Source organism: Peromyscus leucopus, chromosome 3 (genome assembly GCF_004664715.2).
Source record: "Peromyscus leucopus breed LL Stock chromosome 3, UCI_PerLeu_2.1, whole genome shotgun sequence".
Classification (NCBI taxonomy): Eukaryota; Metazoa; Chordata; class Mammalia; order Rodentia; family Cricetidae; genus Peromyscus; species Peromyscus leucopus.
The window spans coordinates 99,617,441-99,642,476 of NC_051065.1; the positions used below are offsets into that span (position 1 = coordinate 99,617,441).

General features: G+C 47.8%; 1 protein-coding gene and 1 pseudogene across 1 annotated transcript; one reads left to right on the forward strand and one right to left on the reverse strand.

The window, feature by feature from the left end:
• The first annotated feature begins 57 nt into the window (after positions 1 to 57).
• LOC114694449 (ventral anterior homeobox 2-like) lies at positions 58 to 24,016 on the forward strand. Its single transcript, XM_037203835.1, has 2 exons — positions 58 to 292; positions 23,695 to 24,016. The coding sequence occupies exons 1-2, from the start codon at positions 58 to 60 to the stop codon at positions 23,943 to 23,945; spliced, it is 486 nt and encodes a 161-aa protein (XP_037059730.1). The 3' UTR covers positions 23,946 to 24,016.
• LOC114694440 lies at positions 12,094 to 20,947 on the reverse strand (annotated as a pseudogene).
• Positions 24,017 to 25,036: the final 1,020 nt, after the last annotated feature.

The following is a 25,036-nucleotide window of genomic DNA, read 5'->3' on the forward strand; positions in this document are numbered from 1 at the left end:
TGCTACCCCGAGCTTGGGCCAGCGAACGCTGCGACCCAAGCAGCAGTGGTGGCGGGCATGGGCGATGGGGGCGCGGAGCGGGACCGCGGCCCCAAGCGCGGTGGCCGGAGCGGACGCCACGGCGACCACAATGGAGCGGAAGACTTGCGTGCTGACACGGGTAGCAGGAGTCCAAGGGAGGTTGCGGCGACCTCGGTCTCCAGTCCCGCAGGCTCCAGGGAGAGCGGCGCAGACAGCGACGGACAGCCGGCGCTCGGTGAGACGGACCACTGCCGCCGCATCCTGGTACGAGGTAAGGGGACAGCCGCGGCTCTGGTTCCTTGGGTCACCATGCTACCCTTCCTGGGGCCTCCGACCTCTCTACAGCGTCCATCTCACAGTTCATATACTGGTTCATTCATTCGTCAGTACATACAGCAATTATTCCGACTGCCTATTGTGTACGGGACACTGAGCTGAACGCAGGGGACAAAGCAGAGGCTGGAAGGAGTCCTTGTTTCTCCGTCCTGCAGTTCATCCTTCGGGGCTGGTTCTCTCTCCCTAGGCCCATACCGGCTGGTTGCTGTAGTAAGGATGCGAATCGGCTGGGGAAGCAAGACACCGAGAGCCAGGGCCCTCGCGCAACGGTTCTCAGAGCAAGGGAGGAGAAAGTGTCACGCGCGCTCCGCAGGGACAGGATAGGGAGGGACCCGAGTGGGCAGCTGCTGAAGAAGGCCGGCCCCGCAGGCCTGCGGAGTGCTTTCCTTCCTCACCCCAGCCATCTTTCCCAGAACCAGGCCTTGCAGGGGTTGGTGGTCAAGGGAGGGCTCGGTGGGCGGAGGTAGGCTGGCCCGCCGAGGCTCCGCTGCCCCAGTTTCCACTAGCCTGGTCGCCGACTCCGGGCGCCCCTCCACCTAGCCTGGCTGATGCTTTCTTCCTCTGCTTCACCCAGTTTCCCAGTCCTGTCCCTGCGGCTGAACTCGGCTTCATAGCACTCTCCTGCCATCGCCCATCCAGACCCAGGCCCCCAGGCCTCCTGGGTCTGGGCCTCTCCAAGGTAGAAAGTCTGGATCCTGGGCCTGAGGCCTGTTGTCCTCCGCCATCCTGGGTTTTCAGATTGGCTCACTTGGCTTCCCCTAGCTGCCCTTTCTCGAACTTATTCATCCCATGTACCCATCCTGGAACCTGTAGGCCTCAGGAAGCCACCAACCATACCCAATTTCCTCTCTTCTGCCTAGGAGAACCTAGGTTTCTCTCGCCTTGGAGCAGATGGAGTACAACTTCCCTGAATCCCGTTTCCCGAATGTGAGTGGCCCTGGGGATCTGAGATTCAGCTAGGGCAGGGCATGGGGACAGCCTACCTGAAGGCATAGGAAGCTGACTTGAATCCAGAAGGGAACCTGCATAAAGAAATACTCTTGGGAATAGGTGTGGTCACTAGAAAATTGGGTGGCCACTGCCACTCTAGGGACCCGAATGGATTAAGGCAGTTACACCACCAAGATATGAGGACTTGTTGGTCACTTGGAGTTAAATTAGAATGCCATTCTGTCATTTGAGGGGTTCTGAGTCCAAGAAGTGAACCACCAGTTGAGTTTCACTAAGAAATCTGCAAGGCTTCTAGAGATAAAGACAGTCTAATGTTTCCAGCTCCAGGGGTAATGTCTTGAGTCCTTGCCAATATTATGCATCACACCAACCTAAAAGCAGGTTTTCCTCTTGTCAAGATGACTGAGTTCTGAGCCCAAACATGATCTACCACTCTACCAACCTTTATGTAGAACAAATAAATCTCATTCATGGGCATCAGTGGGATTGTCTCTGGTGCAGACTCTTAGAGGTGGGAGTAAGAAGTGACTCTCTATCCTCTGGGATAGAGCCACTTAAGTCAGGCAGAGACACATATGTGGGGTTGCTCCGGTACATCTTCATGATACACTTTTGTAATGTACTCACAAAGGTAATTCTCTTACATTTGTAAAGCATACTGGAGATATGAAATATGAAGTACAGTTATCCACCTGAGTGAAATGGAAAGCAAATGCAGCCCTCACAAATCCCTCTGCCCCTCCCCCATTTAATGACAAGGATGTTATTACAGGCCTGAAATGCCCAGGATGTCTTTTACTGCTAATCCCTCCTAGGCAGGGTCACTGGTGTCAGTCACTGCTCAATTACTTGAAGCCCCACCACTTATGGAAGGCCTCCATAAGTGAAGCCAGCTCAACACTCAGGAAGGGGAGCCTTCGTTGTCCACAATAAACAGCCTCCCATAAGCCCTAAGCACATTTTACCCTTGTCTTCTGGTACTCTGAAGACATACCCCCCTCATGTCTTCCAGGGAAGCCATTAAAAGGTACAAGGGACACCGGGTGGTGGTGGCACACGCCTTTAAACCCAGCACTCAGGAGGCAGAGCCAGGCAGATCTCTGTGAGTTCGAGTTTGAGGCCAGCCTGGTCTATAGAGCGAGATTCAGGACAGGCACCAAAATTACACAGAGAAACCCTGCCTCCAAAAAACCAAACCAAAACAAAAAGGTGCAAGATTATGAGGATTATCTGCCCTGGTTGCTGTGAGGCTAGGGCACTCCAAAAAAAAAAAAAAAAAAAAATGGCTCCACTCTCTCCACATCTTTCACCCTTCCTCCCTGGTTATGGGATTGCTTGAGAGAAATCTTTAGCACTGGAAAGTCCAAAGACAGCTGGAGCCAGAGGTGAGCAGAATTGGTGTCTCATCTCTGGCCTTGCTGCCCCCACCTCCAGGAAGCTTGCTAAGGATCCAGGGCGCTGCCAGGCACACAGAGAGCACTCTGCAGGCTTTCCATAAATATTGTTGAGGGGAGGCATGAGTCGCCCTGGGTGACCTACAAAACCTGTCTAATGGATGGGGTGGTGTGAGTTGGTAGTCAGAAGCCCCTGTTAACTGACACACACACACACACACACACACACCATGGACCCAAGGACTGAGTTGCTGTGGAAAGTCAGCAGTTTAGAGGTAAAGAACAACTGATAAAAAGAAAATCAGACCATCTTGCAAACAAGCAGTGGGGTTCTCCTCTGGGTAACCCTGTTTGACCAATGTCTCAGATTTCCTCAGAGAAAACAAAGCTGGGAGCCCTGGAGCCCCCCTGTTCTGCTCACCCTGCCTTCAAAATGGAGGCGTTCTCTCCAGCGGCTGGCATAAATACTGTGCCACCAAGATGACAGACATGGGCACACCACGGGCTTCCACACAGTGATGCTTCTTCCCGGACTCCAGTCTCTAAGGCCCCTAGACACCCCCTGTGCGGTTGTACCAGGCCGTTGGCCAAGGAGGGGTAGTGTGGAAGGAACCTTTTGTTTTCATTTGGAAGGGGCTGGCCAGTGGAGGCAGGAGGCCACCGGAACGCGTGGGGCCTCCAAGCTCTAACCTCACCCTGCAGTTGGCCAACCCTGTGCTGACTCTTTCCGTGGAGAGGGATTGGGACAGGCAGAAGAGAGACAGCCTAATTCACAGATCCCTGCAATTGGCAGTCCAAGCCTGCCGCCACCTTTGGCTCAGACCAGTGGTGCTTTCCTATCAATCCAGATGAGAATCTAACTGGTCTTGATAGATCTGAGAATGCTCCATAGTTCCATGGTCAATGCCAGGAGGCACCAATAATCTACTCTGTCAGAGGTGCCCCCCTTGGAGCCTGCTGCCTCCTGGGCAGGTCTCCAAACACTAGCCAAGACTCATCGTCTGCACCCCAGCCTTTCTAAGAACCGTCTCCCAACATGGCAAATCCTTCGGAGGAGTGATGCATCGGTCATCTTCCCGGCTAAAACGTCCTGGAGAGGAAGCTGGACAGACGCACCCGGTGCTTGGAGGCCCCCCTGAGAACACTGGGTCTTTGCCTTGAAATGGTTTGAAACGACTTGAGCACGATCTGGCTCTTCAAAACACGCAGCCAGTCGGGTGGTAGCGCCCAGTACAAAGGTTGCATGGGGCTGGTCTGCCTCCTACAGTTGCACCCGAAAAGCCGCCCAACAGACTGGCTCCCAACAACTAGCTGCAGGGACGGACATTTCCTCCAGCATTGAAGGCTCCGCTGGCTTTCCACCGGTCCTTGAGGAAACCTCCAGGCTGCAGGCCCAGCCTTGCTGAGCAGGCACGGTGCAGCAAAGCCAGGGCCGCATTGAACTGCAGAGAGCTGGGCAAAGCCCCAATCCTGGGCCTCTTTCGGGGGCAGGGATCTCCATATCTCAGTCTGTGGATGCGTTTGGAAACCTGGCCCAACACATGCCTGAAGCAGATGTTGAGAGCCCTAGAGGACTCGTTCAGAAAACCGAACTTTCGGAACTTTTGGAATTTAATTTTTTTTTTAATTTTAGTGTTTGCGGAGAGTACTTTAAATTATTTTCCAGTGGTTGTTTCGTTCTGTATTTTTTCCGTCGCTTCGTTTGTTGTCAGCAGAAGAACCGCATTCTCACCGCCGGTCTGTGCGGCAGTCATTTGGTTCTGTATTTTCCCTTCTATGTATTAATCACCCTCCCACCCCACAGGAAACCGAAGTGGGCAGCAGAATGAGGCCTTCTTTCTGCTCTTCCAACCAACCTCATTTTCAGAGAACGAAGGCGACCATTTACATGGCTCTGTTCTCTCAAGCTTTCTTCCCCTGCATAGTCACGGTGGATTTCCACATCTACAGGACCCAATGAGGGGGCGCTGAGGACAAATCTTTGGAAAGCTGGAGCTGGGGGTGAGGATCGCTGGGGCTGGGGAAAATCAGAAAATCGAGATGTGACTTCCCTGCGTGTCGCAAGGCGGTCTCCGCTCCAAACTCACCTTCAGGGTTCCAGCACCATCCGTTAGAAATGGCATCTGTGTATCGTGCAGGCCTCGACGCCATTGCTCAACTGCCTCTGCCTCCTGTTTCTTTCCATTCCATTTTAATCGGGGGCGACAGCGGGAGCCTATGAGGATTTTTGTTTTTGTTTTTATTCTTATTTTCGTTTTTTTGCTTTCTCTTTCTTGTTTGTTTCATATGAGAGAAATTGGCCTGGTTCTCGGGGGATCCGGAGGCGGTATAAGCCTCTATTCTGCACCGCAGGTGGAGCTGATCTTAGGAAAGGCGTGGAGAGCAGCGCGCCCTCCCCCGGAGACCCAGGGTAGCCCAGGAGCTTGTGCAGAAGGGCTGAAGGGCGGCTAGGACTTTTCCAGACGCCTGGGTTTTCCAGCGGCCTAGACAACTGCGGAGAAGGGGCAGCGACAGGCGGGGAGCTGGCCTCGAAGGCCAAGGGTGGGTGCAATGAAATCCAGGCTTCGTTGTTGTGACCTGCAGCCTGGTGTCTGCCTGCAGGGGCGGTGCCCTCTCTAACCATTTGCTCTCAGAGCAGAGACCTCCTTTCTTCTTGACTTAGTCCACAGACACCAATGAGCACTCCTGTGAACCTGAATGGTTGAAGCCAGGGATGCCTCAACCTGGAGATTTGCTGCGGAGACTCTAGGACCCAGCACTGGGATCCTAGGTCGCGCAATGGCGGGAAGGGGGAGGTGTCAGGAGAGCAGGGAGCGGGATTCTCCAGTCCCTTGGCGACCCTGGGAGGTGGACACCATGTCTGCCAAGCCCACTCCATTTTTTTTCTTTCTCAGCAGACAGCAGGCACTCAAATGTTTGCCAAATAAATGAAAGAAGACCATTGTCACTATTACCTATTTCCTAGGCGTGAAGCGACTAGTGACCACTCCCCAACGGACGTTCGGAAATTCCTATTTTGAGGGTGGACAGGAGGAGCATACAATGTAACTGTTAAAGTACGAGGTCGACAGAACCTTTTCAAATTCCCAGCTTTGGGAATCGCTAAAAACTAAGACCAAACAACCTTAATTTCTTTTGTTGCGCACGTGGGCGGGCATGTGTGTGTGTGTGTGTGTGTGTGTTCTGATCATAGGGCTGGAAAGGCATCGGGGAGTCTCTTGCAAGGTCATAGGAAGTGCAGGGCCGCCGTGGATGCGCTGGTAAGTTTCCACCAGCAAAACTAGAGTGGTGGCCAAGAGCTGGTAATGCCTGCACACTCCAGAAGGCAGAGACAGGAAGATTGCCTCAGGTTCAAGGTCAGCCTCGGAGTCTATCAAAAACCAAAAGTTAAAAAAAAAAAAGACAAACAAAAAAACGAAAACAAACCAAAACAACAACAACAAAAATTCTAACAACGAACTAGCTTAAACCACTAGATAAATCTGCATCCTGCCAATTCACAAGCGGCTTAGAAAAATGGAACTGTTCTCTTTGCCCAGGTTTGACCTCCTCACTAACGCTGAGGTTTGCGCGATGCCTTCCCGGACTTGCAGGGAGGATCCCACACTCTCAAGGTCCAGCTTAGGCCGGCCTCACTCAACATCATCCACTAGTCCATGGAGAGCTTTAATTCCAGAATACAAGCTTCACAGGAAACAGAACCAAAGGCAGCAAAGGCTGCCAGAAGCAGCTTCCGGCGTCCCCTTGTCCCCTTCCAGGCGATTTCCCTGTGCTATTTTGAAATTCACCTTTAAAAAATCTTAAAGTGCAGATCCACCAGACCCGTGTCCTTTGACGGTGCAGTGAGCTGATTGTGTAGACCAGGAAGGACTTGCACTTGGTCTAATTTATTATAAATACAGTGAAATGAACTCCCAGGCCCCCAGGCTTTGTGTAGATGTTTTTAAATGTTTCAGTGACATAAATTCCTAGCAGCAAAACTGCTGATTTGAAAGGCTTACACGATTTTAAAGGCATTTCACTTAATTGTCAAGTAGAGAATTCATCAAAAATTTCCTTCATAAATAGCCTCTTTCAATTTTTTTTTTTTTTTGATGTGTATGTGTTCACTCATGTATAGAGGTCAGAGGACAATTTGCAGGAGTTGGTTCTTGCCTACCATCTGGGTCCTGGGAAGGAACTCAGGCTATCTCTCCCCAGATCTCTGCCTAGGACCTGCTGAGCCTTCTCAGCAGCCCCAAATCTTCCCTTCCCCTTTTTAAAGTCTAAGGCACCACACACACACACACACACACACACACTTCTTAGCAGTGCCCCCTGGCTCAGCCCTCAAGTGGCTGGAAGGTAGCCATTTTTTGTTTAGGTTGTCTAATGTTTTTGCACATCTGTACAGCTGTGTATTTATTTTTCTCCCACTGAATTTTAGACACAAAGAACCCTTGCTTGTATTTAACAAATATATGGTGTTTCTTTGTATGGATCTCTGTCACATGGCTGGTGGACATTGGACTGTTTTCTGTTGCTATTCCATACATGTTGCAGTCAATAAACTTGGGGTTTTTTGTTTGTTGGTTGCTTGGTTGGTTATTTTCATTTGCTGGGTATGTCTGTGAGGGAGTTCCTCAAAGTGGGTTACTGGGTCAAAGGGTGTCTTTAATTGCCTTTGGTGGTGGCAATTTATATTGCTACCAAGAATGCTGGACAGTTACTCTTTCCAAATCCCCTCTGCACCTCAGGTGCAGGCAAGCCCCCTACCTTTGAACTGTTCCCTGTCCCCTTCTCTAGAGCTATTTTGTATGTTTGGTCCGTTGGTTGGTTGATTTAGGGTTGGTTTATTGTTGTTAAATATTTTTTTCTTTTCTTTTTTTGGGTTTTTCAAGACAGGGTTTCTCTGTGTAGTTTTGGTGCCTGTCCTGGATCTCACTCTGTAGACCAGGCTGGGCTTGAACTCACAGAGATCCACCTGGCTCTGCTGGGATTAAAGGCATGCACCATCACTACCTGGCTGTTGTTAAATACTTTATAATTTTATTCTCTCTGTGTGTGTGTGTGTGTGTGTGTGTGTGTGTGTGTGTTGTGCATACATGAGGCCAAAAGAGATTGTTTGGATCCCCTGGAGTGGGAGCTACAGACCCGACAGTTGTGAACTGGATCACGCTCTGGTCCTTTGCAAGGGCATATACTCTTTCTATAAGAGAGTAGTACTCACTAGTAACTGTTAAGCCATCTTTCCAGCCTCTGGCTTAGTTTTTTTAATTAATTAATTTATTAATTAATTAATTAATTTATTTATTTATTTATTTATTTATTTATTATTGTAAGTATGAGTGTGAGTATTTGGAGGTTGGAGGACCACTTATAGGAGTCAGTGCTCTCTACTATGTGGAACCAGGAGATGGAACTCAGGTCCTTAAGCTTGGCAGCATAGCACTTTGACCAGCTAAGCCATCTGGCTGGCTCCTAGTTTTGGTTTTTGAGACATTGTGTACATGTAACCAGGCTGGCCTAGAACTTACTATGTATCTGAACTTGATCTTTAACTCTGGAATCTTTATCTCCACTTCCTCGTTGTATATGAGAGCCACCACACCTGGCCTGCTTACAGATCGATAGATAATGTCAAATTATTCTGCAAAAGAGGTCTAGTAATTCATACTCCTCCCTTTGCCTCATCCCTAAATATTGTGGATCATTTAGACACTGGAGTAGCTGGCATTTAACTTCACTTCTTTGTTAGTGAAGCTGGGTGTCTTCCCACACCCGTGAGCCCAGGAGCATCTCCTCTGCTGACAATCGCTGACTCTTCCTTTTGACCATATTTTCAAATACTCCTTTCCTTATTAGTCCACGGAAATTCTGTATTATAGTCACCCGAATACTCGCAATATTATTGCGATTGTTCTAGTTTATAGCTTGCTTTTCAACTTTATGATGGCCTTTGTTTTCTTTGGTGTAAGATGTCCTTTCAATCATGTAGTCCATGCAGCTGGTTTGCCTTGCCATATATATACAGAGAGAAGCTTCCCTGTTTCCCTGCATGGTCATATCTACTCCAAGGATGCCCCGAGTAACCGAAAAACAGAAGTGTGCGAGTTATGTATTGCAAAATCAGGCAATGTTTTCACAAACTCCTTTTCTTATTTAGTAAATATTGTGTGGAAATATATCTAGAATCCCTTCATTCTTTTTTTTTTTTTGAATAAACAATACAATGTGCAATTGTGTAGCTAGCATGTTATTTATTTAACTAATTTTCTGCTGATGGGTATTCAGGTTGGTTCTTTTTCACAATTCCAAACTCTGTGGTGTGTGTGTGTGTGTGTGTGTGTGTGTGTGTGTGTGTGTGTGTGTTTTATTTGTGGGAATGTGGGTGCACATGCCCTAAGCACCTAGTACAAGTGCAGGCAGAGGTCAGAGCAGGACAAGGCAAGATGTCCCCTATCTCTTACTGTCTCATTGCCTTGAAACAGGCTCTCACTGAACTGGCAGCTGCACATTGCTGTCAGGCTGGCTGGCTGATGAGTTCAGATCCACTTGTCTCTGCCCTCAAGTGCTGGGGCTTCAGGCACACGGCCTGGCTTTCTTTGTGGGTGCTGGGAATTCAAACTTAGGTCCCTGAGCCTACAGAGCAAGCTCTCTTATCCAGCGAGCTATCTCCCCAGCCCCAAGGCTGCATCTTAATTAAACAAGCAGTTTTTTAAAATCTCATTTATGGAAAATATAACCACAGTGGGACCATGCATTGTATTAATTGTCACTTTGGTTTTTGTGGTTGTCGGTCTGTTTTGCGTTGTGTTAAAGTGGTGTCTGGCCCTGAACCTGCCTGGATTCTCCTTCCTCGGCCTCCTGAGTACTGGAGGGGCAGCTGGCCCCACCATGCCTGGCATGGAATCGTTGTTCATTTTTATTGCAGTAATAGTACTCTGGTTAAGTGTCTTAGAGGGGTCTTTTTGTGGGTGAAGTAATGTGATGTTTTGCCAAGTATGGCCATACCAAAGAAATAGAACTATTTCTGAGATAATAATAGTGAACACTGGGAGACAGTGAACATCCGTTATACTACTCTCTTTAATGTGCATATGTTTGAAATTTATCATAACAAAATATTTACAGTAATTGAAGTTATTCACATATACATGGTATGGTTATAATTACAGGATAAATTTTTAGAAGCAAAAATTTAAAAACATGCCAGGCAGTGGTGGTGCACACCTCCAATCCCAGTACTCGGGAGGCAGAAGCAGGTAGATCTGTGTGAGTTCAAGGCCAGCCTGGTCTACAGAGTAAGTTCCAGGATAGCCAGGGCTACACAGAGAAACTAAAAAAAAAAAAATTTTTTTTAAATACAACAAAGCTATTATAGGTATTTATATATTTCATGCCAAAACGTGCAAGCTCACATGCCCAGCAAGCAAAAATGCATGTGTCACCTCACTGCTTCCTTCCCAAAGAGTCTGCTTTTAGAGTAAAATGTTTCCAAGTGAAAAACCAAAAACCAAAACCAAACCCTCACAGTTTCCGACTGCTAGTGAGGCTAAACCTGGTAATATTTATTCTGCATTTTTATTTTCTCGGCTGTGCATGTAATTACATCTGTGTTGAATTGGCTTCTGTTTGAAAGAGCTCTTTTTAAAAATTTTAAATTTACTTATCTTGTGCGTGTGAGTGTTTTGCCTGCTTGTATGTATGTGTGCCTTGTGTGTGCCAGCGGATGCTTGTGAGCCACCATGTGGGTGCTGGTTGTGGAACCTGGGCCTTTGCTAGATTAGAATTGCTCCCAATGGCTGATGCTCTCCAGCCCTGAGAGGGGTATTTATACACCGAGGACACAAACCCTCTTTGTGGCTTGTGTTGCAGACATCCCTCCGGTCTTTTTCTTTTTTTAAATCGTTCTGAGATTTATTTTGTTTGCAACTTGAAATTGAAACGGTCATCACATCTAATGGCTGTCTCCTTTGGGGATTCTAGATTTTAGTTCCTGATTAGAAATGGAGACGGGAGGGAGGGAATCAGAATGTGGAAATGCCGAATTTGTGGAGGGGTGAATCCATCCCACACAACCCCATGCAGACACTGAAGTCACTTATAGAAAACGGTGCTGGTGTCGCTTCAGCAGCAGACATACTGAGGCTGGGAGGACACGGAGAGGAGGAGGGAAGGGAAGGGAAGGGAAGGGAAGGGAAGGGAAGGGAAGGGAAGGGAAGGGAAGGGAAGGGAGCGAGGGAGCGAGGGAGCGAGGGAGCAAGGAAAAGCAAAGGGTGCTGGGCACACTTGTCCATGCATACCCTCCTGGCGTTTTTCTTCACCAGCAACACTCAATGGCATGCAAATGCTATGTTAATAGTTGTTAAACTGCATTGTTTAGGAAATCCCTAACTAAACTTTGATCTGCATTTGCTTGAGTCCTTGAATATGTGCAAACACACGTCTTCCGAGTCGGGAGGAACGCTGGAGGATGGTGGGAGAGCTCCTGTTCCTTTGCTCCAGGCTCTTGGCACCAGCCTTAGTACTGGGGGGAAATCATTTTGCCTTCAAAGCAAACTAAATACTTCAAAAAAATTATACAAAGGATGGTGGGAGAAATTTTCCTTCTCTGATCAACTTCTAGTTCCAAGAGGGAGCAGAAGGCGGGGTGGGGGTGGGGGTTTGCAAGCCAGACTTGCTACTGTGTGGGTACACAGGAACACATGGGAGTTTACTCTGCAAATATATAAATAAATACACACACACACACACATACACATAGATGCATACATACACACACATAGATACACACACACACATACACACACATATACACACACACATACACACACATATACACACACACATACACATAGATGCATACACACACACACACATACATACACATAGATCCATACATACACACATACACACACACATAGATACACACACACATACATATATACACAACCTCACACAGACTTGCTGTTGCAGTTGACAGTCTCTGGTGAATGTCCATCCAGGTTAGTAGGTGAAGACATTCCTCATTCTTACCAATGGCTCTAGAGTAGCCAAAAATCACTGGTTTCATTGACCAGTCTATTATCAAGCTTTTGGGGGTTTTTGTTTGTTTTGCTTTTTAATAAAACTACATCACGGTGGATTTGACTTCATCAAACTCCAGCATTTCTTTAGGACGGAAGCTCTTCGAGGGTTCTGGGAGGGCCTCGTATTTACTGTTTTTTGCTTGTTTACTGGGTGTACTGAGTTTATGTTACTGGTTTTGCACAGACGACAAACAGCTCTCCAGTACACCCTCAGTTCCCTCTCCTCCTCCCCTGCCATCCTATTTCCTCTTGCTTCTCTTCTGATTTTTTTTTTTCATTTTTTGAAACCAGAACATTTATTTTATGACTGACTGAAATCCTCAAGATGAACTGGATGCTGCCACAGCCGCCCTCTGGGGTTTAGGTGATGTCCCTTCACGGAATCCACGTCTGAATCTTCCATAGACAACTTTTAGGTGTCTCATCCGCCCAGCCCTGAAGTGCTTCATCTCTTAGCCTTGGCACTCTGGTTATACCTTCTCCTGCGCTTGGCAGGATAGCCACATTTGCCACAGGTCGGCTTCTGAAGGTGGTAGGCCGCAGAGCCACAGAGGTGGCACCACGTGTGTGCATCTTACGGTGACACTTTCCAAAGGATGGTGTTCCTTGCTTCTGCCACCGAGACCAAAGAGGCTGGAAGAGCTCTCTTCTGCTTTCATGTCGTGTGTGTGTGTGTGTGTGTGTGTGTGTGTGTGTGTGTGTGTGTGTGTGTGCGTGCGCGCGCGCGTGCACATACATATATAATTTCCAGTGTGTCTGAAGGATTCTAGGACCCCAAAGTGTGAGAGAACAAGTATTTTTTGTCTTTCTGATTCCGCCTTATTTTACTTAACTTCAGTTAATACAATAACCTCCAGCTGCATCTATTTCCCAGCAAATGACGTCTTTAATTTTAAGCATACTTCTTTAGTAAAGAGAACTCATTTTTTATAAATCTCTGTGTGCATGTGTGGCAAGCCACAGCACTTGTATGGCGCTCGAAGGACAACTTCCTGTGCGTCTGCTCTCTCCTTCCACTGTGTGGATCTGTGAGATGGAAACCAGGTCACCAGACCCAGTGGCAAATGCCTTGACCCACCGAGCCCTCACCAGCCCCCAATTTAATTCTTCTTCATGGCTGAATAAAACTCCATTGTGTTACCACGTTCTATTTATCTGTTCATCTGTTGATGGACACCTCGGCAGATCCTGTATCTTAGCTATTGTGAATGGGGCTGCAGTCCACCGCCCCCCTAGCCCAAGTACTTTTCATGTTGTATCCATTTGTGTTTCTATTAGCAGCTTCAGAGAACCTAATTACTCTGACTCTGGCCAGCAGTTTTCCTCGTCTGAGAAATACAATGTTTCAAAAGTCCCAAGGACCCTCAAGCTGCTCCCCTGGTCCCTTCTGTGACTTAACGCGAGCCTGAGCACTTTCTCGTTTTTTTACTTTATTTTTAAAGATTTGTTTGTTTTTACTTTATGTATATGAGTGTTTTGCCTGCATGTATGTCTGTGCACCACATGTGTGTGCAGCATCCATGGAGGTCAGAAGAGGGTGCCCGATAACCTGGAACCAGAGTCCCCCGGTCAGCTGTGAGCTGCCATGTAGTGCTGGGAATGAAACCCCTGTCCTCTGAAAGAGCAGCCAGTGCTTAACCACTGAGCCATCTCTCCACACGGCACTTTTCACTTTAATTAACCACTTGTACTTCTTCTTCTCTGGATGCTGTGTTCAGTTTTCCACTGACTGGCCAGCTTTGGCCCTGGCCTTGAGCAGCTGGGTGTGTTCTGACTCCAGACTCTTCTCTGGGTCTGTGTTTAACCCTCTCACTCCCTGCAGAAACACGTGCTCAGAAGCACTCTATTGGCCACTGCTTCCCTCTGAGTGCTTTTTGTGTTCTTCCTTGATTTGTGAAGCTCCGTTTTTCATATTTAAGTGTTAATTTGGTACTGTATGCAATGTCAGATGGATCGCCTTATTCCAAACAATGAGCTAACTGTCCAAGGCCCACGTCTTTAACAGTCCTGTCTTTCCTCCAACTAATTTGAAATGCCATCTTTGTAGAATATTCAGGATCCCTGAGGGCATGTGGATCTGCTTCGAGGTTGTCCTCCGAGTCACACCACTTTAGTGAGTCTGGATTCAGAACAGATTTCGCTGTGTGGCTGTTTAGGCATCCTCTCCTCTTTCTGTTTTTGGTGGTGGTGGTGGTGGTGGTGGTGGTGGTGTGTGTGTGTGTGTGTGTGTGTGTGTGTGTGTGTGTAAGTTTGTAAATACAAAACATTTATTTGTTTATTTGTTTCACACAGGGTCTCTCTATGTATAGCCTTGGCTGTCCTGGAATTTGTTATGTAGACCAGGCTGGCCTCAAATTCACAGAGGTCTTCCTGAGTCTGCCTCTCAAGTGTGCCACCACACCCAGCTTTGGTTGGATGATTTTTATTGTCATGGTCACACTGTACATGATGATGGGTTCACAGTGCCATTTTTTTTTTTTTTTTTTTGAGGCTGGGGAGATGATTTTCAGTAAAGCACCCATGGCAGGGGCGAAGGGGGGCTGTGATCCCTGTGCCAGGAAGTGGAGACAGGAGGATCCTTGGAGTTTGCCAACAGTCTAACCAATCCATGAGCTCCAGGTTCATTGTGAGTTTCTATCTGAAAAACTAAGGTGGAAATAATAGCAGAAGATACCTGACATGGACCTCTGGCCGTCACACACTTGAATATCCACACATACGTATATACAAAAGACATTTTCATATACGTGATCATGGACTTTGACCAATTTCTCCCTCCTTTCCATTTCTCTCCCTTCAATTATTCCCATTTGTTCCCCAAGCCATGCTTCTATCTTTAGTCCTGTATACACTTATATGTACATACATGCTTTCATATATCTACATAATATATATCTAGAGATGAGGATTCTGAATTTGGCTTATTTCAGTTAACAAAATGATTTCTGTTTGCATCCATTTTCATGCAAATTTTTTAAGTTGATTCTTATTTCAGGCTGCACAAAATTCCGTTGTGGATATCCACTACGTTTTCTCTGTCCATTCATCTGTTGATGGCCAGCTAGATTGCAATAAAATTGGATGGGCAGGGGTCTCCAACATGTTAAATTTTGCCCCTTTTTTTCCCAAGACAGGATTTCTCTATGTAGCCCTGGCTGTCCTGGCACTCACTCTGTAGACCAGGCTTGTCTCAAACTCTGAAATTCACCTCTGTCTCCCCAGTGCAGGGATCAAAGGTGTATGAGGGTGTCAGATCCTCTGGAAGTGGAATTACAGACAGCTGTGAGCTGCCATGTGGTGGCTGGGAATTGAACCTGGGTCCTCTGGAAGAGCAGTCAATGCTCTTAACCTCTGAGCCATCTCTCCAGCCCCCTCCACAAGGAATTTTTATAGTGGCAACATTCTATTTCTGGATCAAGGTAGGAAGAGTCTTGTCTCAATTAGAAGTCAACACATTAAAGCTAGGCATGGTGGTATGGGCCTGTAAACCCAGCACTCCAGAGGCTGAAGCAGGAAGACTGCTGAGTTCAAGGCCAGTCTGGGCTACAGAGCATGACCTTGTCTCATAAAAACAAAATGAAAATGAATAACAACAAAGCCACACACAAGCAGCCTCTTGCAGAAAAGGGCCTTCCTGGGGCGAGGTAGGAAGTGAAGCAAGCGAAGGCCGGCCACGGTCGGGGTCCCGTGGGAGAGGGGCCAGAGTGGCTCTGTTTGGCCTGGAGAGTGGGTTTGTAACTTCCAGGTTTGTTTTATTATCTTCTCTGTTCCCACTCTTACCTTGTTGTTTTGTCTAAATTTTATTTTTTTATTGAATTAAAATTAATTTAAATTTATTACTTCTCCTCCTTGCCCACACAGGGCCTCTGGAAACAGAACCTTGTCTACTTTGCTGGTCCCTATGACCTCAGATTCTAGAACAGTGCTTGGCACATTGATAAAGATCTATTGCTCCAATAAATAGATATGACTTTTCTTATTTACATAATGGGATAATACTGTACATGTTATTTATTTTTAACGTATTTTTCAATAATATTTTATTTTATATGTATAACAGCTTCCCATGTGCGTATGCATCTGCACTATACATATGTGTATGTATACCACATACATGGAGTACCTGGGGAGGTCAGAAGAGGCTTCGATTCTCAGGAACTGGAGTTACAGATGGTTGTGAGCTGCCATGTGGGTGCTGGGAACTGAACCTGGGTCCTCTGCAAGAGCAGCCAGTGCTCTTAACTGCTGACCCATCTCTTCAGCCCCCTAAACGTGTTATTTTATGTTACTTTCTTGCACTTTGTGTCAGGTCACATGACCATTCCCTCACTCTTTCTCACTTCTACCAGATGTTTCATAGTATGGGTCACAGTGTGTTCAGTCATCTCCCTGTGGGTAACATTTGGGGTACTTTGAAAAAGAATTTTTCATTGTTTCTTTGAGACTGGGTCTCACTGTGTAGCTCAAGCTTGCCTGGAACTCATAGAGATCCACCTGCCTCTGCCTTCTGAGTGCTGAGATTAAAGGTGTGCACTGCCATGCAAGCCTATGTTTTGAGGTTTTAGTTTGTGTATGTGTGGCTATGGGGTATCATACATGCATGGGTAGAGTCCAAAAGTCAACATTAGGTATCTTCCACAATCGTTCTCCATGTGTTGTTATGATTTATCTTTTGTTTTGTGTGAGTATTTACCTACATACATATACATGCACCACGCAGAAGCCTGAGAGGACTTTGGATCCCCTAGAACTTGACATAGTTGTGAGCCACCATGTGGGTGCTGGGACCAAAGCTGGGTTCTCTGCAAGAGCAGGAAGTGCTCTTAACTCATAAGCCTTCTCTCTAGCCACTTCACCTTGTTTTAAACCTGGAACTCATCAATTTATTTAGCTGGCTGGCCAGTGAGCTCCAGGGACCCGCCTGTCTAGGGCCCCACTCCTGCAGAGATTGGTGCTTGGAATTCGAACTCAGGTCCCCATGCTCGTTCAGCAACCCTCTTGCCCATGGAGCGATTTCTGCTCAACAGTATTTCCACCCAAGTGTTTATTATATATTTTGGTCTTTGGTGTTTTGCTCAGACAAGCTTTCCACTTTAATGGAGTCAGACACATCCTCTGTGTTTCTTCCAGTCTCTTGTGTTCTGTCTGCTTAGTAAGCTCCTAATAGAATGGGGCATGGTGGCGCACGCCTTTAGTCCTGGCACTCTGGAGGCAGAGGCGAGCGGGTCTCTGTGAGTTTGAGACCAGCCTGGTCTACAGAGTGAGTTCCAAGACAGCCAGGGCTAAGACACCCTGTGTTGAAAACCAGGCAAGCTCCTAACAAGCAAGGTCATAGGAAAGTGTCCTGGAGATGGAGAGACGGCTCAGCAGTTAAGAACAGAAACCTGAGTTCAATTCCTAGCACCCACATGGCAGCTCACAACTCTCTATAACTCAGGTTCCAGAAGATCTGATACCCTCTTCTGTGCTCCTGGGTCACCAGGTCCACACATGGTACACAGACATACATGTAGCCAAACACTTATACACATAAAAATGAAATAAAACAAATCTGAAAGAAAAAAATACCTACCATATTTTTGCAATGTCTTTACCATATTAATTTTTTTTACCATTTTAATTCACCCTTTTATAATAGATCACTTGCTCTGTGACTTACTTGAAACTTGATATTTTTGGTGTGAGAAAAAGTTTTCACTTAATTTTATTCCAAATAGATGATTTGTGGCCACCAGTCTATTTAAGCTCTCTTATAAGCGCAGCCTGTCCTCATTTGGAATGTCCCTTACAGGCTGGAGGAATGGCTAAGCAGTTAAAAGCACTAGCCACTCTTGTAGGGGACCAAAAATCAGTCCTTAGCACCCATTTTGAGTGGCTCACAACCAACCGCGTCTAACTCCAGCTCTAGGGGATCCAACAACCTCTTCTGGCCTCTGTGGGCACTGCACACACATGCGGGCAGGGTGGCCATGGCTAGTTTTAGAATGGCCCTAACCACTGCTCCACTGCTGTCCACACATGTCTGACAGTGAGTGTGCCCTCCATCCGATTGCCTGTTCCAGGACTGCCATTGAACACCATTCCATTCCTATCACACTCACACTCCACTTCTTTACTTAATATACTAGTATAGTGCATTCTTGACATTTATTTATTAATCAGGGGAGACATATGTGAAGGTCGGAGGATAAATTTCAGGAGCTGATTCTCTTCCACCGTGTGTGTGTGTGTGTGTGTGTGTGTGTGTGTGTGTGTGTGTGTGTGTGCAAGCAACTTTATATGCTGAGCCATCGTCTCTACACCTCTAAAATTAAATACTCACTTTAGCCTCACCCAGCCATGTAAAATCATGGTCTATTAGTTGCTTTTCTGTTGCTGTGATAAGACACCATGACCGAGGCAGCTTATTTAAAGGAAGGGTTTATTTGGGCTTGTGGTTCCAGAGCAATTCGAGTTCATCACCACCCTGGCAGGGAAGCAATAGCCACAGGCAGGCACGACAGCTGCATTAGCAAACTGAGACCTCACATCTTGAACTGCAACCACTTACTTGGCAGAAAGTGTGTTCTAGGAATTCTCAGATTCTTCTGAAGCCTCAAAGCCTGCCCCCAGTGACACACTTCCTCCAGCCAAGCCACACCTCCTAAACTTACCCAAATACCCAAACAGCACCACCAACTGGGGGCTAAGTATTCAAACCTCTGAGCCCCTGGGAGCTATTCTCATTCAAATTCAACCTACACAGGGGTTAAGGTTTTTTCTAGTAAACATTAAAATAAGTTTTGAAATGGCAGGCGTTTCTCATGTGCTGTTTTAAATCATCTTACAGCCCACAGAGACACGGGGAACCATTACCGGGTTCTCTCTCTGTTGGTGAATCTGTGCGTTGGCTGACACCAGTCCACGCTGGCTTTGTAGTTTGTCTCTGTGGTGGTTAACTTCATATTTCGAAATCAACAACAGGCCCACAATAAGTTGCAGGATTAGTGCAGAAAGATCTGAAGTAGCCACCAGCCAGCCTGGCTTCCCTCCTCAGGAGTGTCTCACAAACATCCATGGCACATTATCAGATCCAGGAGAGAGTCAGGAGTGGTGCGGCACACACGCGATCCCAGCACACAATCCCAGCGCGTAAGAGGCAGAATCAAGGAGGGTCAAAAGTTCAAGACCAGCTCGAGCTACATAGAGAGTTCCAGGCTAACCTGGACTTCAGGAGATTTTGTCTCAAAAACACAAAACAAAATAAAAAACAAACAAGAAAATCACACAGAAAACTGCCAGGTGGTTAGTCCGAGAAACTGAGCCGTAGACCTTCCTTGAGCTCCATCTGTGTGTGGCGTCACTCATCTCTGTCTCCCCTAGTTCTGTGATGCCTTGTCACATGCATGGGTTCAGAACATGACTGAAATAAAGAACCATGGCCCCACCACAAAGGGCTTCTCTTTTCTTTCTTAAAAAAAAAATTAAAGACTTATTTTATTTTTAATCCTACAGATACTTGTGTGTGGGTATGGGCACAGAAATGGGGTGCCCTCAGAGGCCAGGGGTGCCAGTTCTCTTGCAGCTGGAGTTACAGGCAGTTGTGAGATATGAACTGGCTGCTGGCAGCCGAACCCAAGTCCTCTGTGAGAGCAGCAAGTGTTCTTAACTGCTGAGCATCTCTCCAGTCTTTCTGTGTTTTTTTTATTTTTTATTTTGTAAAGCCTGGGCTGTCCTGGAATTGTACTGTGTAATCTAGGCTGTTCTTGACCTCACAGAGATCCACTACTTCTGCCTCCCAAGTGCTGGAATTAAAGTCACGCACCACCATCCCTGGCCCACAAGGACTTTGCAATGCTCCCCTTGTGTGGTCAAATCGTTCACCTGCCCCAGGCCCTGGCAGTCACTGCTCTGCCCCTCCCCCCCTCACCAGTTCGTCATTCTGATGTTATATAAACAGAAGCTTGTGTACATGACATCTGGGAACTGGCTTCCATTTATTTTTTTTTTTTATGTATATGGGTGTTTTGCCTGCAAGTATGTCTGTGTATCACATGCACATAATGCCTGGAAGGCCAGAAGAAGGCATCAGATCCCCCTGGAACTGGAGTTAGTTACCAAAGATTGTGATCTGCTCTGGGTGTGCTGAGACTCGAACCCAGATCTTCTGGAAGAGCAGCCAGTGCTCTTAAGCTTCCAAGCCCCTCTCCAGCTCTGGCTTCTTCACTGTGCTCCCTGAGCACACCAACTTTGTCAACAGTGACCCTTCTTCACTTCTAAGTAGTTTCTCCAACCAGCCCGCTGCTGAAAAAACACTTGCTTAGTTCCCTTTGGAGGCCATTAAAAGGAAATTTGGGGCCAGGGTGTAGCCCAGTTGGTCGATTGCTTGCCTATCATGCATGAAGCCTTGGACTCAATTCAGAGCACCAAACAAACCAAGCATGGTGGATTATGTCTGTAATTCCAGCAGGAAGATCAGGAGTTCAAGGTCATCTTCAGCTACTAGAGAGTTTGTAGACAGCCTAGAATCATGAGACCCCCATCTCAAAAACAAGCAGGGCCTGGAAAGATGGCTCAGCGGTGAAGAGCACTGGCTGCTCTTCTAGAAGACCTGGGTTCGATTCCCAGCACCCATATGGCAGCTCACAACACTAGTTCCAAGAGATCAAATACTTCTTCTGGCCTCCGAGGCACACATGTATGAATACAAGCAAAACACTCACATATATGAAATAAAAATAAGTAAATCTTAATTTTAAAAAAGGCAAAAAGAAAAGCCGCTGTGTACAGGTCTTTGTGTGGACATAAGGTTTCACTTCTCCAGGACAAACACTCAGGAACACAGTCACCGGGTTGTTGGTTGGTTGTTTCTTTAACTCTCTCAGTTACCACAGGCTGGCTTCCAGAGTGGCTGGATCGTCTTTTTACCAGAGATCCGGTGTCTGCATCCTCCGTGGCCTTTGGCATGCTCAGCATCCTTTTCCTTTCTCTTCCTCTTTGCTCCCCCGCCCCCCAGCATTCGTGATGTCTTCTGTTCTAACAGGCACACCTCACTGTGGCTCTAAACCGCTTCCCCGAACACTGGTGATGTGGAACACGTTTCCCTGGGTTCTCCTGTGTGGCTTGACGCCGGGTGGTGGTCAGTGGTTGCTTTTCTTGTGTAGTGGCCCTGAGGGAGAGTCCCAAGAGGCCCATGGTCCCTACAACACACCAATAGCAAGAACCTTCATCCATCAGACATACTGGGCTCCAAGCCTGGATGGGACCTGGGCTGGCAGGATTTTGGTCCCCTCTGAGCAATGATGTCCTTCTTCCCCGACACCATCCCATCCCCACCCCACTCGCCTGCTTCCAAGGCTGATTGCACATGAAGATGGGACCAGAGCCAGAGCACACCCTGAAAGTTGAACAGCCACTGAGGCAAACAGGAGCTGTAAGGGTCAGGCCAGGCCATGGGTGTGGGAAGAAGGGGCTGAGGCTACCTATCTGGAATAGAAGTTCTAAAAGGAAGACTACAGTCCTTGGGGCTGCAAGGCAGGCAGCAGCCCCAAATAGACACCCTGTCTCACACTCTCCAAGGGAACAATGGGCTTTTCCAGAAGATCGCTTCTTGCCCATTGCTGAAGTCTTGGCTGAAACTTATCAACTGTATTAAGGATGTCCCACAGCATGTTCATGAAGTGAGACGAGAGTGACTGGGAGCTGTTGTTTGCACATTGGGGATTGAACCAGGGCCCTGTGCCTGCTAGGCAAACGCTCTGCTGGACTACATCTCCAGACCCTGCTTGTTGCTGTTGCTGTTATTGTTTGTTGAGAAAGGTTCTCACTGTGTAGCCCAGGCTAGCCTCGAACTTGCAGTCTTCCTGCTAACATCACCGTAGTGGTGGGATTAGCACAGGAGTGTGCTAATCAGGGTGTTTCTAGGGTTATTGAATACTGACAGTGGGACCTTCAAGAAGTCACTTAAAACTTGCTCCTCAAGCCGGGCGGTGGTGGCGCACGCCTTTAATCCCAGCACTCGGGAGGCAGAGGCAGGCAGATCTTTGTGAGTTCGAGGCCAGCCTGGACTACCGAGTGAGTTCTAGGAAAGGCGCAAAGCTACACAGAGAAACCCTGTCTCGAAAAACAAAATAAATAAATAAATAAATAAATAAATAAATAAATAAAAACTTGCTCCTCGAATATAAAGTAGGAAATGACAGTTCCATCTCCATGGAGACACTGGGAAGGTTCAAACTCAAGATCAACCCCTGGCCCAGGGCAGGGGCTGAAGAACCTGACCCTTTGTTGCTACTGCTGCCTGTTTACGTGTACACAATGTGTTAGGACTAAAACCACTACCCTGCCAGCCCCACCCTCACACTCTGGCTCCCTCTTCCCCACAAGTCTCCTGCTTTCATATCTTTCAAATATATTTTAACTATGGGTATGTGTCTGTGGGGTATATGTGCACATGTGTATCATACCATGAGGCCAAAAGAGGGTGTAGGATCCCCCAGCGGTGGGGCTACAGGTGTTGTGAGTCCCCCGATGTGGGTGCTGGGAACAGAACCCAGGTTCTTCGCAAAAGCGACAGTCGCTTTTCACTGCTGAGCGGTATCTCCAGCCCCTCTCAGCCTTCTTAGGGCGACTATGTAAGAAGCCTGTTTAGTAGCCTCTAGCTTCCAGCACATAGCAAAACCTGTTTCTGCGCCCCTGGTGGAAATGAGGATCCTTGCAGCTGCAGGAGATGGCATGTTGCAGGGCTTCCTGAGCAAGAGTCGCTCAATTGTTGTTGTCACTCAATTGGTGTTGGTTTTGTTTGGAGACAGGGTCTGTATCCCAGGCTGGCCTGGTCCTCTGGTCCTCGTGTTTCCACTTCCCAAGTGCTGGGCTTGCAGGCATGCAGCACCGTGCCCTGCCGAGCTGGTGGTCAGCTTTCCAGGCTGCTGCTCCTCCATTGCAGGGAACTGCAGCTGGTCTCCTTGTGTGCCTGGTGGATCCCATGGGCACAGTGCTGCCTTGTCCCACCGTCTGATTATTACCTGTGCTAACAGGTTTCACATCAGTGGTGGGGAGCTTAGATTACAGCATTTCCCCTTTCTGAGAGCTTTTGTGGTGCTCTGTGGTGATCGTGGGCTGTAGGCTTTTGGCCTTTCTTAAACGGACCCCAAAGCACTAAAGAGGGTTCTGTGTGAAAGATATTGGCCTAAAGCCTGAGATGGTTCAGCTGTACAGGGACACATCGAGTGGGTTAGTTCCCTGGCGGGAAGATAACCCAGCAGCCCAGCAGGGTGGTACCAGCCTTTGGGCCCCTCCTGGGGTTTCCAGCTTCTCTTCTGCCCTCTGTATCACATCAGCTAACATCCTTCAGGACCCCAGGAGGGACCAGGGCTCCGTGTCTCCAGAAAGCCTTCTGTGACTGACCACACTCAGTTCTAATCCATCTTCTCTGGACTTGAGGACTTGGTCTGTTTTGTCCCAGCTAGTTACTCTGCAAAGGGAACAGAATCCGGGGTGAGCCACAGTGAGGACTCACTTCTGCCCAGGCCATGATGGCCAACCTCACTCTCCCACCTCTCTCTTCCCACTCCCTCCCTCTCGACTTCCCTCTATCTCTACCTACCTTCCTTCCTACCTACCCACCTACCTATCTATCCATCCATCCATCTATCTTTATCTCCATACCCATGACATTTGACTCCCTGCATGGGGCTGATAAGGAAGCTTGGCTCAGAGAGGCTTAGCAAGTTTTCTGAGATCAAGTATTCAGACAGGGACCTGAGGATTCTTGGTAGGATCTTACCAGGCCATGAGTTCAAGGTCAGCCTGGGCTACACAGTGAAACCCTGTGAAGAAGATGGGGGAAGAGGAGGAGGAAATAAAAAAACAAAAACAACAAAAAACCCCTCAGATGATCTAACACAGTGAATTAATCTGACTCCCTTTCATGGCCCTTGCAGATGCCAAGGGAACCATTAGAGAAATTGTCCTGCCCAAGGGCCTGGACCTTGACCGACCCAAGAGGACCCGCACCTCCTTCACGGCAGAGCAGCTGTATCGTCTGGAGATGGAGTTCCAGCGCTGCCAGTACGTGGTGGGCCGAGAGCGCACGGAGCTGGCCCGCCAGCTGAACCTCTCTGAGACCCAGGTGAGAGTCAGGTCAGGTTTCCGCCATTTGGTGCAGGTATCTGGGGACTGTCTTGGTGTATGAGGCCAAGAGCTGACATGGGGGGCATGACTTGGGAGGAACATACACACGTGAGGGGAAAACTTAGAGTCACAGGTAAGGCAGGGCCAATAGTGTCAACAAGAGGGCTGGGCTGTGAGGGGTGACACATGCCCGCAATCCTAGCACTCAGGGGGAGGGGGCTGAAGTATAAAGGATTGGAAGCCAACCTGGACTGCACAGTGAGACCCTATCCCAGAGCAAACAAAATTTAAAAGATGAAGAAGAAAGGGAAGAAGGAAAGAAGAAGAAAGGAAGGAAAGAGGAAGAGAGGAAGGAAGAGAGGGAGAGAGGAAGGAAGAGATAAAGAGAGGAAGGAAAGGGGAAGAGAGGAAGGAAAGAGGAAGAGAGGAAGGAAAGAGGAAGAGAGGAAGGAGAGAAGAAGAGAGGAAGGAAGAGAGGGAGAGAGGAAGGAAAGGGGAAGAGAGGAGGAAAGAGGAAGAGAGGAAGGAAAGGGGAAAAGAGGAAGGAAATAGGAAGAGGAAGGAAAGAGGGAAAGAGGAAGAGAGGAAGGAAGGAGGAAGAGAAGAAGGAAGGAGAAAGAGAGGAAGGCAAGAAGCAAGGAGAAAAATGGGAGAAGATTCAGTGGGTAAAAGCACTTGCTGGGCAAACCTAACAACCTGAGTTCGAATCCCCAGAGGACCCATTGAAAATCCAAATGTGAGCATCTGTAATCCCCATGCCCCTATGTGGAAATGGGAGACAGAGAAGGAGAGTCTCTTCACCCTTCTTGAGGTGAAGGCCAAAGGGTCAGAAGTTCAAGGTCATCCTTGGCTACAAAGTGAGCTTGAGGCCAGTCTGGGCTACATGAGACCCTGTCTCAAACCACATAAAACAAACATGCCTAGAACCGGAAATGGGAAGAGATGAGGTTTAGATGGAAGGAAAGGTGAGAGAGCCTGGCTCGGTGGTCCTCTCCCTCAACTGGCCAAGGGACGGGCTAAGGACAAGTGCCAAACCTCAGGACTGACAGAGTCACGGCTTAAATAAGTGCTACTCCGGCTCTTCGGCAATCGTCTGCAGTCCCAGTACATTGTCCCTGCCCTGGAAACCCAAAGCAGCGGACTAGAGGGACC

Coding starts and splice junctions, on each gene's coding strand:
- LOC114694449 (XM_037203835.1), top strand. CDS start 58: ATGGGCGATGGGGGCGCGGAGCGGGACCGCGGCCCCAAGCGCGGTGGC. Junction 293..23,694: donor CCGCCGCATCCTGGTACGAG/GTAAGGGGACAG, acceptor TGGCCCTTGCAG/ATGCCAAGGGAACCATTAGA.